General features: G+C 41.8%; 1 protein-coding gene across 1 annotated transcript in view; it reads right to left on the reverse strand.

Annotated features, from left to right (window-relative positions):
* TRPC4AP (transient receptor potential cation channel subfamily C member 4 associated protein) overlaps window positions 1-14,077 on the reverse strand; it is a 35,740-nt gene that overhangs the window by 12,097 nt on the left and 9,566 nt on the right. The window contains exons 2-9 of the mRNA XM_059481034.1: window positions 12,635-12,763; window positions 12,270-12,386; window positions 9,681-9,738; window positions 8,667-8,722; window positions 6,406-6,534; window positions 5,110-5,311; window positions 3,443-3,631; window positions 2,252-2,394 (exon numbers count right to left, since the gene is read on the reverse strand). Of these exons, the coding sequence (XP_059337017.1) occupies window positions 2,252-2,394; window positions 3,443-3,631; window positions 5,110-5,311; window positions 6,406-6,534; window positions 8,667-8,722; window positions 9,681-9,738; window positions 12,270-12,386; window positions 12,635-12,763 (1,023 nt within the window). The remainder of the gene's footprint in view (window positions 1-2,251; window positions 2,395-3,442; window positions 3,632-5,109; window positions 5,312-6,405; window positions 6,535-8,666; window positions 8,723-9,680; window positions 9,739-12,269; window positions 12,387-12,634; window positions 12,764-14,077) is intronic.

Below are 14,077 nucleotides of genomic sequence, written 5' to 3' on the forward strand. Positions count from 1 at the left end.
CCAACATGGCAACAGGAGGAGTTAAGTCACTGCTACCAGAGTTATCAATTTATGCAAATTAGCCAGCAATCAAGTTTAAATCAAGCATTCAGAGATTCATTTGGGGACAGGCTGAGTTTGGGAGGCTGCACCTTGCTTCAAGCAAATGCCAGACCATTATGTCAATTATTACAGCAGACTGAAGCAGGTTTGTGATGCCCTTAATAAATTCTATCAAAAATGAATCCAATCTAAAACCAGCAAGTCCTTTGGCTGCTCAGACTGGTACCACAAATCCTGTGCTTTTATTCCTTCCCAGAAAAGACACCAAAAAGCAGCTGAGATGCTTGTCTGAGGGTGCTGCTGCACACTGCTGTGCCTGCATTCCACAGCTTCCCTTGGAGAACAGCTCAGCTCCAGTGCCTGGCTCTCAGGAAGGGCAGGGGATTCACACAAAAAGATCTGCCACACAAATCTTATGCAGATTGAGGAATGAAGGATGTAGCATGTGCTTTAAAGGCAGAGGACTTCACAAATCAAAACAAAGAAAAACCCCAAACAAAATAAAGGACAACCCTCCCCAAACCAACTCTCCCAAAAGCAAACAAACAAAAAACAAAACCCTAAAAAAAAAAAAAAAAAAAAAAAAAACAACAAAAAAACCTGACTCTGGATAAGAAGTGTTTGGGAATGCAGTAACTCAAATCTTTCAAGATTTGAATTCAACTGCAGTCCTGAATCAGTCCTGGGAAGAATTGAACTGCAGGCCACCTTTATCCTTGCTTTCCCCATCTGCATGGGGACAGAAATAGCAGATGAAGGATAAGAATTGTGTTCTCAGGAAATTAAAACATAAATTCATCTTCAAAGCTAGCTGCTTCAGCAGCAGATTTTTTTGCCTTGTCACATTTGACAGGAACACACCAGAAGTGACCCAGGGAGGGAAGGAATCCAGGACCTCCAGCTGCAGCAGGATGAGTGCAGGCTGCAAACAGTTTCTGCAGAATCTATAAACCTGAATTCTTTTGGGAGCTCAGGCAGGGATGAATTATCTGCCTTAATACAATGGAAAAGAAAAAGTCCTTCTAATAGATCCATGTTCTGCTAATTTCAGTTATGTTTTGGGCTTTGTTTACATTTTATTTCATGCCTAACAGGAACAGCACTTCTAAAAGGAATGACAACATGATTAGGAATTGTTTATGGTTTCTGCAAGAATTACTGGTTCCCTCTGCTTCCTCTTATGCAGAATCTGCTTCTTTTAATGCCAAGTGTCTGCTTAGAGTCACAAAATCCCAGGATGGCTTGGGATGGAAGGGAAGCTCTGCCTTCCACCAGACCAGGCTGCTCCAAGCCCCAGCCTTGAACACTTCCAGGAACAGGAGGTCCACAAGCTCTGCTGCAGGTTTGGAGGGAACAGGTGGGTTATGTTTGGGACTGAGCTACAGCTGCACCTGTATTCAGATCAAGAGATTCAGGAGATTGCCCTGGGGGGTGTTTGATACCCTGGGAAGTTACTACTGCAGAACAAAATAATCCAGATAAATGTGCCCCAACCCCTGCTCACAACACAGCCTCTCCTGCCTAACACAACAGCCTTTCTTTTGGCCCTCCCAGTGTCCAGGACATCTGAATGCCCCTCCTATGCCAAGCTCTGCTGAGCTGAGCAGACTGCCAATGCTGGAAACCTGTCAAAACCTCACCAAGGTTTGCTTTGCTTTTCCCTTCACAACCTGCTTTTGACCTATTTAAATCAAACCACAGCCAAGGCTGCAGTGACTGGTTCTTCATAAGCCCGTGTGAGGCAGGGAACATTTTTTTTTTTTTTCATTTTAAAAGGAAGAAAGGCAAAGGAACAGATGAGTGGGATTTGCAGGCAGTGACCAGTGCAGACAGCACTGAAGTGCCGGGACTTTAACACTTTGCCAAGTCATGGCAATATGCTGCAAAAATCATCCAGAGCATTTCCAAAAGTGAAAGCAGCCAAAGAAGGGTAAGGCCTGAAGGGGCTCCATCCAAAGTGGGCACCAGGAGGGGGGAAAACTCCTGACATCATCCAGGTACCCACACACTTGCTGCTTCCTCCTGCATCCCTCCTGCACCAGAGCAGGGTGTGAGCAGCCCCAGCTGCTCCCACTGAAATGCTGCCTGGTTTCTGGGCAGGACTGCCCAGCTTGGTACCTTGAGCTTTGCCCTGACATTTCTGTGCCCATGACCTCACTCATGAGCACTCAGGTTTAAAATGTGAGTGTGGGCATCCACTGGGGCTCACCTGGTTCCTCTGCCTGCCCATGAGCAGCACACAGAGAACATACAGCACCTCCAACTTGTACATGATCTCATGCATGATCTTCATGGACTGGGGCAGCTGTGTCCTTGTGGAGGTGTTGGCCAGTCCACTCTCATCTGAAGACTCTGAAAAAGATGGCAAAGATGTGAGACTGAGGCAGCTTCAACAGGAAAGGATCTGTTACAGTTGTTGCTTTTACACTGAACACTGCAGATGCAGGAGCAGCACACAGCTGCTGGAATTTTCTCCTTAACTAAAATTAGTAATGTACAGGAAATAACCAATTTGAATTAGATGCTAGAGAAAAAATATAGCTGAAAATTTAGAGGAGATAAAATCAGATTTTTAAATTCTTTTTTCATAACAGACTAAATGGCAGCATCTCCTTAAAATAAGTCAGCTCACCTAAATGAATTAACAGATTACTGCACCAAGTCATGGCATAAAGGTAATAAAAGTAGATGGCATATGATCAGAAGCACTTACTATTAAATCTATTTTTATTTCATACCTCAGTACCAGTATTCTTAGGCCACAGTTAAATAATTTCATAACCTTAGAGAATTACCCTGCTAAGAGCAGAAACAGGAATATGAAGTACTTTGAGTTCTACCAGACATACACTGCATTTTTGTCATAACAAAGGGTGAAGAAACAAACCACACACATGCTCCAAAGCATTTTCCTAAGGTTGTATTAACACCTCCACTGTAACATTTTTTTTTGTTTTTCCAATTAATTTCTTTAATTTAGCTGGAACTACCTTTCCTTTTTGAAGAAGGGGACACTTGTTTTGTATGAAGCATCTGAACGCAAAGTCAGGAGCCAAAGTTTTAGGGTAAAATGCTGGTGAAGCCACTTACCTCAGGAGGGTTATTTTAATCACTCCAGAGGAGGTTAGGGCTGAGGATGCACAGCCCTTCAGTATTAGCTAGGCATGCAAAGGGCACACACTGCTGGAGGGTTTTTCCTTTAGCTAATTTTAATTCAGTGAAAAAATCAGTGCTACATGAGAACAAAGCAGCAGTCAGACCTAAATGCTGGTATGTGAGTCCTCCATGGAAGGAAAGGGGAATCAGGACCAGACGACAGGAAAAGCAACACGTGGCAAACCCTGAGCAAGGTTAAGACATTCATCAGCTGCTGGTGGGTGGAGGGATGCAAGCCAGGTACCTGTGCTGCTCTGCTCTGCCTCTTCATTTGCCACTCTCATCAGTGCATCCAGCACCAGGGCATTGTCCAGCCAGGTGTACCACTCCTCCAGCTCCTGCAGGAAGCTGGAAGTCCCTGTTGTTTCAGACACCTTCCTTGTGGCCAGTTTGCACAACCGCTCGATGAAGCCTGGAATATTCAGAAGTGTAGCTGAAAAAAATAAAGAGAAAGAATTTCATTACAGTATAAGATCACCAGTACATCTACTTCAGGAATACAGAAGTGTATGGTTAAAAAGAGCTGGTTAAAAATATCTGAAGATGGAAGAACTCAGCACACTCTTCTGTTAAGGACTGGAAAAGAGCAATAATTCAGGGCTGCTCTACAGTCTCACCAAGGAACTGATCTGGCTGAAAACTAAGCTGGCAGAAATAAAGCAGCAGCCTTTGGAAGGGGCAGCCCCACCTCCCCTTTCCTCCTTCATTTTCCTTCCCATGGTTTTAGTCTGTAGTGACTGAACTGGCTCCCTGCAGCAGTGGGGAGGAAATCTGACAGCTTTTCAAGTAAAAAGTTCCTGAATTAGCTCCTCATGGAGCAAAACAGGTGGAGAACACACCACAGCAGCCTCAGGTGTGAGGGTTTTAACTGTGGAGCTGCACCCTCAAAAAGAGCAGTGGAAAGACAGGAGTCACTGCTCTGCAAAATGTTTGGGGAGGTGCAGTTTGCCTTCAAGAATAATTTAATTACAGGACCTGTCTATTAAAGATACACGGCTAAAGCTTCACTTCCCACCTGCAGGGGCAAGGAGAAAAGGACAAAGAATTTGGCCATGAACATTACATGAAAGGGCTGCATCTCTGAATGAATAAGCTCCCTGATAAAGTTTTAAAAATAGAATATACTGTACAGCCTTTGAATCAGTCTCTGATTGTGCCCATAAAAAAAATATTAGCTAAACATTTTCTTGGCATGGGCCTATGCAAATATCTGCTTCAGAAGCCCAAAAGCTTTTCAGCACAGCAAGAACTGAAAACAGCAGATTCTACATCTGATGATACTTTAACTTTTCCAATTCCTATTCATCCTTCTAGGCAAGACTTCTGCACCTGAGAAGTACTCAGCACAATAAGGAAAGCTGCCCTGTGCTCAAAGTTAAGGCTGAGATCAGTCCCACAGATTTCCAAGGCTGGTTTGCTAACACTGAGGAACATAACTAATATTAAACACACTTCTCTTTTTGATAAAGACAAGACATCCTGTTCAGGACAATATCAGATAAAATCAGAGAAGGAACTGCTCCAACAGCAACCACACTGCAGGCAGCTTTACTTCAGGAATTCATATTTTATGGAGGACACAGAATTATTGAGAGCTGCTAACGGGAAGTCCATGGATGTGGCTAAGGCACAGAAAACAAATCCAATTCTTTTAAGCCACTCAGAGAATGCTGAAATGACAGAAACTACCCACCTAATTAGCAACACCACATGAAACCAAATGCTACACAGTTTCACTAACAGGAAACATTATTTTCAGGAAACAGTCTGAGGGGAGTGAATCAAGAGAAGTGCTTTGTAAGACACAACACTTTCAGTATCTTTCAGAAACATAACATTGGGTGACACTGAGAAGTGGAAAACTTTATACATTGCTGAGATTATTCTGATTTGTTACAGCACAACAATTACCTTGATTAATTTCAGCTCGGGAAGGGCCCAAGTTTTTTTTCTGCTGGGCATTTTTGGCCAGAAGAGTGTGCTTGTCATCACTGCCTGTGTCCAGCTCCGAGATGGTGACAGCCAGGATCCTGCAGAAGTTGGCCAGCTGCTGCTGGTCAAAGCTGGACACCAGGCTGGCCAGGTTGGGAATATCATCCAGCTGGATCATTTCCTGGGGAGGCAACAGCAGCTCAGTCACATGGGATGGTCAGTAAGAGAACACAGGCAGATCCTCCCTGGGAGCTCTCTGGGCTATTCCAGTGTAGCAAAGGAGAAGCAGCTGGGATTTACAACAGCTGTCAGGCTCAGCAATTCCCAAAGTACAGATATCCATATTTTAAATACTACTTTTATATTTACAAAAAAAAAGTGGGGGTCTATTTTTAACTAAAAAACTCACAAAACCACAAGCTGATTTAATACATAAATTACGTTTAGGTACTAGACTTCAATTTTGTTTTTCAATCCTGTCTTTTCTTCAAAACTCACAGATAAGAACTTCTAAATTATTTCTCAGTCTTTTCATCAGAAGTTCTTTTTAATAAAAAGATGTTGAAAACAGCTTTCAAAAGAAAAAAATGTCCAGATAAACTGAGCTTGTTTCCTATTTCAGGAGGTACATCAACCTCAATCTTATTTTAAATAATAAAGTATTAGGTTACAGACTCCTGGCCTTCTCCATAAAATGCACACAGACTCCCTCCAATCAAGGTTTTCCCAAGGTTACACCTTGAGTATTTTACTTGCATCACATCAGGGCAGTGAGCTGCAATGATGCTGGTAAATAAGTTCAATAACCAGGTATGTGCAGAAAAGATTTAAATGCCCTGTGTCCCCAGCCTGCAACTTCTCAGAGAGGTGACAACCACCCAGGAATATGCAGGAAACCTCCCAGATGTGAGGAAGACAAGTGAAGTATGTCAAATACAATCAGCAGGCCAGGATGAAAACTGTATTTATATGAGGTTCATTTTCTTTGTCCGTAATATTGGCAAGTCTTTAATGACTCAGACCATGGGGACACAGCTGTCATTCTCTGAACTGGGTAAAAGCACTACAAGGATGACACCACAGGAATAGTTTGGCTTCTTTGTAAGAAGTGATTGAAGTTAATTACCACTGTGAACAGGCAGGTTTCAAACAAGCTCCAAGAAGTGAGAATGGCAGCTTTGAGGACTATCCTCAGACACTCTTCAAAGAAACAGCTCTCTTTCCTCCACTGGGCTGAAAAGCCACACAAATGATATTAAGAAAGCAGTAACTAACCTTTTTAACTCCCAGGATATCTTCAATGAGCGTTGCAGTTTGTAGGAATGTCTTTTTGTTTGTCATGAGTGTAAACAGGAACAACACAAAGTCGTTTCTCTCTGCCAGCCGCCTTGTGACTCCTTCAGTCTGGAAATGAGCACAGACAGACCCAGTGAGAGCCCACCCCGAGCAGCCACATGGCACAGGCAAGACAGCCTTAGAGATGATGTGTGCTGAGCTAGCTGCTCCTGAAACCAGGGAATGTGTTTGTGGGAACAAAAAAACATCTCCAGTCCTGGTGTGGAGTCATTGTGGCGCTGGCAACAACGCTGGGATGAGAGAGAGGCTTCACCTCAAGGCAGCTTTTCCTTGTCTGAATCCAAAGGCAGCCCTGCCTGCCTGGGCACACAGCACAGGGGCTGGGCTCTGCTTTGCATACAAACTGTGAGCAGCTCCATGCCATGGTCTGCACACCCAGCAGCTCCTAAACCCTCAGGACATCCCTCTGGCAGTCCAGGATGGCCAGGACCCCTGCCAGGGGGCTCAGAGACCCTGGCACGGAGCCCAAAACACCTGTGGGTTTGATTATGACCATGGAGTAAATGACCAACTTTATATGAAGATAAGCAAGCCACAACAGTTTAGGTAGAATAATAGTGAAGTTATCATGGGGTGGAAAAGTAGATTTTGGGGTTTTTGAATGGGGGTTCAGGAGGCAAGATGGAGGGAACTGGGTGTGTCCAGCCTTTCTCCTTCTCCTTCTTGGCCTCCATCTTCTGCTGTGATGGTGGCACTTACAGATTGGTTTAGAGTAGAAGCTCACTGTCTAACATAGGTGATAGGTGTTGGGAAGTTATTGTAAACATTGTACAGGTAGTTTTTAGTATAAAGCCATAACACTGCCCTGGGGGCAGGCAGAGTGCCTGGAACTGTCCTGCTGGATGGACCTCAGCAGGGCAGGAGAAAGAATTTTATAGATAAGAAACAATAAACAACCTTGAGACCAAGCAATGAAGAGCCCTGACTCCTTCTTCAAGCCCTGGGGTGGCAAAAGAGACTTTCCAACTGTTCTTGGGGTCACTCTGACAAGCTAGAGATCCCAACACCTCAGCACTGCTGACTGAGCAACCCAGATCAAGCACTGGCCTAGAAGAACAGGGTGATGAACCCCAAAGTCAGACTGAGGCATGGAAACTCAAGTTTAAGGCTGCCTTTCATGCTCTGAGCTCTGCTGAGAGCACAGCCAGGCTTTCCTGGAAGTCACAGCTACATCCTCACTGCTTGCAAAGCTGTGTTTTATCCATGAGACACATCCCCAGTGCTCACAGAACCAGAGTGGCAAAGAGAATTCCCAAATATTTACAGATAAGCATAAAAACAGCTAATATTGCCCACAGACCATTTCTGTGATCCTAGACACTTCTCCTCCAATCTCTGCAGTAATACCAAAGTGAATTAAAACAGAGCAGCTAGTCTAGAAATTAAAAACTTGGTTTTTAGCTTATCATGCTATTCTCAGTTTGCAAAAGTTGCATTACCTGCAGTTTAAAAAAATAAATCATCCAAGCCAAGGAAAAAACTGTTCCCTCTCTTCCCTGTCCCATGTGCACACAGATCCTTATCAGTGAGACATGATCCAGTAAGACTCAAACTCTGGAGATTAGACTGATAGTTTTGGAAGAGCTCCAAGCCACTAACCAGCTCTTTTTTAAATTTTTGTTAAATAATGTTCCCTAGGCTCTGGCATAATGAGGGGTGTGATGAAGTAAACAATCCTGAGGATGTTCCCTGCATGCATAATCTGAGGCCTTTGCTTTTAGCTTCAGGATTTTAATGACAAGGTATTTCCAGAGGCCTTTAACCCAGCACCTTCCTTTGCACTGATCTGCCATTACTGGACTGGACTGAACTAAAATCCAGCACATGGAGTTGTAGGATCAAAATCAAAACCCTTTGCCAGCCCCAATTCTGAACAAGACCAGCTGTGGCTGGGCTTAACAGGAATCCATTCTCAGCTTCAGATTTTAAACTGCAACATTGACAAAGGCTGGCACAGCCTTCCTATGGAAACACAGAGACAGAAAGATCCAAACAAGGGAATTTCAGCTTGACAATGCAGGTCAGAAAACAAATTATTTGAGCAACACATCAGATGTTGTATTTAACTGAAGGAATTTTTATGCAAAGCTTCAGAGTAAGTTTAAATTATACTTAAAAGAGTCTGTTTATTGTCTTATCAAGCAGCACATGTAAAAAGTCACCAGAAGAGTTGTACTTACACATATGCAGGTGTTGTACAGTATGCTTAAACAGTCCTTGATGAGGTCATCACTTACTGCAAGGAGAGAGCAGACAGTCAGCAGCCATTCCCTGCCAAGGAACACCCCTGGCATGGGAGGGACATGGAGAGCTGTGGGATGGGTGACAACTCCAGGCTGCCAGCTCACAGCACACATGCAAATGCTTTATGGGATAGAAGCCACAACAAACACTCTACACCCGACCTGTTCACATGTTGAATTATTTTTGTATGGGGAAAAAAATGTCAGTTCGTGCAGTTTTCTCCACTAGAAACTCATGCTTGTTTTCTCAGCACCTGGGCTTCATAGAAAAACTTCCAATCTGCTTTGCCACAGCATTTTAATATTTAAAACATGTTTTCAGTACAGACCTTCAAATGCCTGAAGCTCCAGTTGAAGAGACTCCACCTTTGAAGTTCCCTGGCTGGCAGGCACAGGGTGCACCATGACATTCCCTTCCCTCAGCAGAGCACCAGCAGAATCCCAAGCAGGGAAATGAAAACACTGCAGCCAAGCTGCTCCAGCAGGAAGGTTGAGCTGAACTCACTGCACCCCCTGTCCTTACAGCAATGTGGAAATGAGCAGTCATGTAACAAAAAGCATGCTGTTCTCCTGAGCTACTCATCTTACAATCTCTGCAACTCCCATGACATAAACAATGTTTTTTGGTTTATTATTAATAATTTTTCACTGTAGCTGTAGCCACAGGAACAAGAAGAGTTTCCAGTGATTGCAGATTTAGTGCTTTGAGTCAAGTTTGTTGTGCTGAGTGTATGAAGCTCCAGAACTGTGCCACAAGCAGGTGACTCTCCCAAATCCCAGCACAAATCAGTACCAGGGAGAACAAAGAAACAGTGATTCACTCCTAAATGAATCAACAGGAAATTGCTGGGATGGAAAGGGAATAACAGAAAAATAGAACAATTTCTGTCTGAAGCAGAACCATCAGGCATAACTGGGGAAAAGAAAGAGATAAACCACCTATTTACTTACTTTTCTGCTTCTTTTTCTGTGTAATAAGAGTTGGTCTCATGAGAATTTCTACTAAAAGCTGTAAAAATAAGACAAAGAATTAAGGGAATGATCACTGAGATACAAATAACCAATTAATTTGCCAATGTCAAACCCAAACCTGTTTCTGCTGAAGTCACAGAGATGAATAATGAAGGCTCTACAATCAAACCCCAACTGATGTCAAAATCATATTGACAAATTATAGTTGCATTTACCCTGAAGAAACAGTAAGAGCTGTACAAAATAATCTCCCACTGGCAAGTTTTAAAGAATTTGAGCTTGCAAGGAATGTAATTTCACATGCCTCCAGATAACATCAAGGATGGTGATCACACATCTCTTAAAATAAGGAATCTTTAGCAATAATCTGCAAAGAGATGCAAATTTTGCAAAGTCACTAAATCTTGCTGGGCTTCAAAAACATTTCAGGTCCAGACAGAATTTAGCAGCTCCAGATTTTATCTCAGCACCAAAAAGCCACTGCTTGTGTACAGGATCCTGGATGTATATTTACATTTATATTTTCATTTAAGGAATATTATCAGCTTAGCAAAATCAGGACTGTGGTTCTGACTGATGTAGAACTGATCTTTAGTTGCTCTAGTCTAGTTTGGCTTTAAATATTTGAAAAAACAGCACTTTATTTAAAAATGAAAGTTGGCAAACAGAAGGGACTGATGACTTCTGCAAGAACTACTGCAAATGCTGTTGGTTTTAAAATTCAGCTTAAAATTGTTGACAGCATTGCAGGTATCACTCAGTAATAAATATCAGTGCCAACTCACAAGATATTTGAGAGTTTACAACATCTATTTGTCCCATCTTCTTTTAATGAACTATTGATCCATACAGAGGAAACCACGCTGACATCACTGGAGGCTACATTAAAAGCACCAACAAATAAATAAATAGGCAGCTTTTAAGAGGAATATACATTTTTAGCAATATTTGTAGTAGCAGCTGTAGCATTAATAGGGTAGAGAAAAATGACTGCAGTAATACAGATCTCATATTAATTGTTTGTGTTTTAGGAGGAGAATGCACCTCTTAAAATTTGGGGTTTATGCTTTAATTCTTGGGGTTTCTGCCTCTCACCAGAGGCAGAAGGAGCAGAAAGGGAATTATGAGATAATATTTCTTGGGATGGGGTTACATTCAGGTATAAAATCCATGAGGTTTGTGTATTTGCACTCTCAGGTGTTTATTTTACATGGATCCATATAAAGGGAGGAGCCACCAAGCTGGTTTTGTTCTTCCTCAATGTAAAGACTGTCAGAATCCAAAAATATTTTAACTCTCACACATTCTAGCCTAGAGAGTACACAGCAAACTGAGTGCCCTTCAAAGTTACTCATGTTCCACAGCTCAAAATACTGCAACATAAATCAGCACATGGCACACACAGCACCAGCACATCAAACTTCTTCCCTTTCAGATCCTAGAGCAGGATTTTTGAAAACACACAGCACTGGCTTCCATCACTGCCTTTAATCACATTAGACCCACCTCAATCCAAATCTCTGACCATACCACCAGGTATGGTGGATTTGATATTTACCATCTCCAGCCCAAAGGAGATGCCAACCAAGCCCCAACCAACCAAACCAAAAACTTGTCCCCAAAACACACAGATTCTGTGCACTATGTTAAAATCATTTATACAAAATTACCACTATTTCCCTTTAAAAACATGGGAAATTTAAAGTATTTTCATAGTGTTCTCATTTGCTTGGGTAGCTGAAGGCTTTTGCCCTCAACTGACAGCAGCAACTAAACCAGTGCTCATTTCAAAACATCAACAGCAGCTTTAAGTAAAAGCAAGCTTTTACTTGTGTAAAAAAATAAAATAACAAAAATGTTATTTCTGTTAAAAAGACAAAATAACAAAAATAAATGTGACAAAAATAAATAGCAAAATCTGTTTAGTTAAACTAAAGAGAGTGTTAATTAGTTCACTGGAAAATACAAATAATACATTTCTAATGAAAGCAAAGTCAGAGTTGGGCACCATAAAACTGAGCAAATGGGTATTTGTGCAATGTAGAATTAAAGCAAATAAACAAAATGATAAATTGCCAGAATGTCCACAGAAACCTTCCAGTTCTGCTTAAAAACTTTGCCAGAGATGAAGCAATAAACATAAACAACCTGGTTAAAACAGAGCCCTGGTGTGCTTCAACAGCCACAGATCCCCCAGTGCTAAGTGAAATTCTCACTGCTCCAATGCCAATTGGGTTATTTTATCTCACAACCAGGAATCATTTGAAACTGTCTTCATTCAGAACTAAAGGTCTAATCTTTTTTAAGGTAAAAAAAGACTGACTAAAGAAACAGCCAGGTATTCTGTATCATACAAGAACAAAACACCTCACTTTGCATGTAGTACCTTGAAAAATACACCCTTTTCCAATTTTGATTAACAGAAAGTGGCACAATTCTAATGCTTTACATTAAATTGCTAAAGTCATTCTGCAGCTTGCATTTAGAAGCTTCAAAGACCTCACTGAAGAGATTTTTCAGTGGGATGATTATCATGCAGATCTTTGGATACTGAAAAAACACACTCACATCGACTCCTCCAAACAAATCAAACGTGTATGTGTTGGGGAAACTGGACTCTTGAGCAGCTTTTCTGTCTTCTGTGACATAAACCATGGCTTCCATCGAGAGAAGTGGAGAAATTTCCTGCAGGTAGGAGAAAAATAAAGAGATGGTTCAAAAAGAAAACTGTTCATCACTGTAAACACAATTATCTTCCACTATCTGTATGACTAATCATCACCTGCACCCCCAGCTCTTACCAACCAGCCAATTTCTGACAGATATCATCATGCAGACAGCTAAAAAAATTAATACAGTATGAGCACAGTAGACTTTAAAGAAAACCACAACAAAATCATCTGAAGCTTTAGGAAGAAGGGTGCAGGCAGTACCTTTAGGATGCTTTGGCACTGGGAGAAGTCACTGTTTGGGTGGCTGTGCTCATACAGCTTCTGCAACAGCAAGGGGATCCCATTCCATTTTGCCTGTTTATCTCTCTCCTTCAACAAGGCCTCTGTGATCTGCAAAGAAGGAAGAATGTGATTCATGTGTCCAGAGCTTCAAAACCAGGAAAACAATCTTATCACCTTCCTGGAAAAAGAGCTCACAACATCCAGTGTCACCCTGATTTTTTAAGATTTTCTAAGCCTTCTGATATTTACATTCTTGTAGCAAACTTTCTCACACACTTTCTGTAAATAACTCATTGTTTTGCATTCTATGGAGGAGGAGAAATTTGATGGATTGTTGGTTTGTCCAGTGTCATTGGAGAGGTGGCACTGTCACCTTCCAATCCACTGTCACTCTTGGAAAACTATAAATGTTGGAGTCAGAAATAAATAAAATAAATTTCCTTTTTTCTACCTTGAGAGCAGTGGTTTGTGTCGTGTTGTTTTGTGTCCTATAGTGACAATCCAGCACCTCTTTCCTCCATGCAGCAATTTATCCAGCACAGGTAGCTGCAGAATTTTACAGATGTAAAGTATCTCAAGCAGCACAGAGCTTAAAGCAGATGTCATTTAGAGTACATAATCTCATTCTGTATTTTTATATTGATTGTGTATTTTAAAATGGCAGCACATTAGTCTCTAAACAATTCCATTAGCAGAGCTCCAGCTGACAGGTCAGTGAAGGAGGAAATGGGTGCCCTGAGACCATCTCAAATTACACTGCTCTGAGGTGGAGAGTGCTGAGGATGGGAAGGCTTCATTACTTGATGCATTCAGCTAGAAAGGAGAATTTCCTCAGCCAAATCCCTGCAGTCATTGGTCACAGCAATGACCTAAACCACAAAGGTTTACAAGCAGGAACATATCAAAGAGAGAAAATTCCCTCTGTAGTCTTGGCCTGGTTGTAAAAGGAGATCACCAACTAAATCAGCAGAACAACAATGCTGGCATTATCCTGAAAACAGGCTGCAACCACAGAAAAGAACACTTGGCATTTACTACTACAGCTGTCCAAACTTTCTTCAATGTTCCCCCTTCTTCCCTAAAGTAAAAAAAAAAAAAAATTTAATATTCATCACCGTGTTTAACACCTAAAAAAAAAAAAGTAGCAGCACAAGACTAAAATATTCTGCTTAAAATCCACAAAAGATGCTTTGAAGTCTGAATACTTCCAGGTTAATGCCAGATCTGTCAAGGAGGAGCTGAGGACATTCAATTAAAATCCACCATGCAGTCAATGCTGATCAAACTTTAACTCCTTTCCTCTCTGGTACTTCAGAGGTGCCTACACCAATCCCAATACAGGGACTTATACAGGGAGAAGGTAGAGCAGAAAACAATTCCAGCAGGATTTTTGCTTGGATTTACTAATGATTTATGTGCTCT

Source organism: Ammospiza nelsoni, chromosome 12, assembly GCF_027579445.1.
Source record: "Ammospiza nelsoni isolate bAmmNel1 chromosome 12, bAmmNel1.pri, whole genome shotgun sequence".
Lineage (NCBI taxonomy): Eukaryota > Metazoa > Chordata > Aves > Passeriformes > Passerellidae > Ammospiza > Ammospiza nelsoni.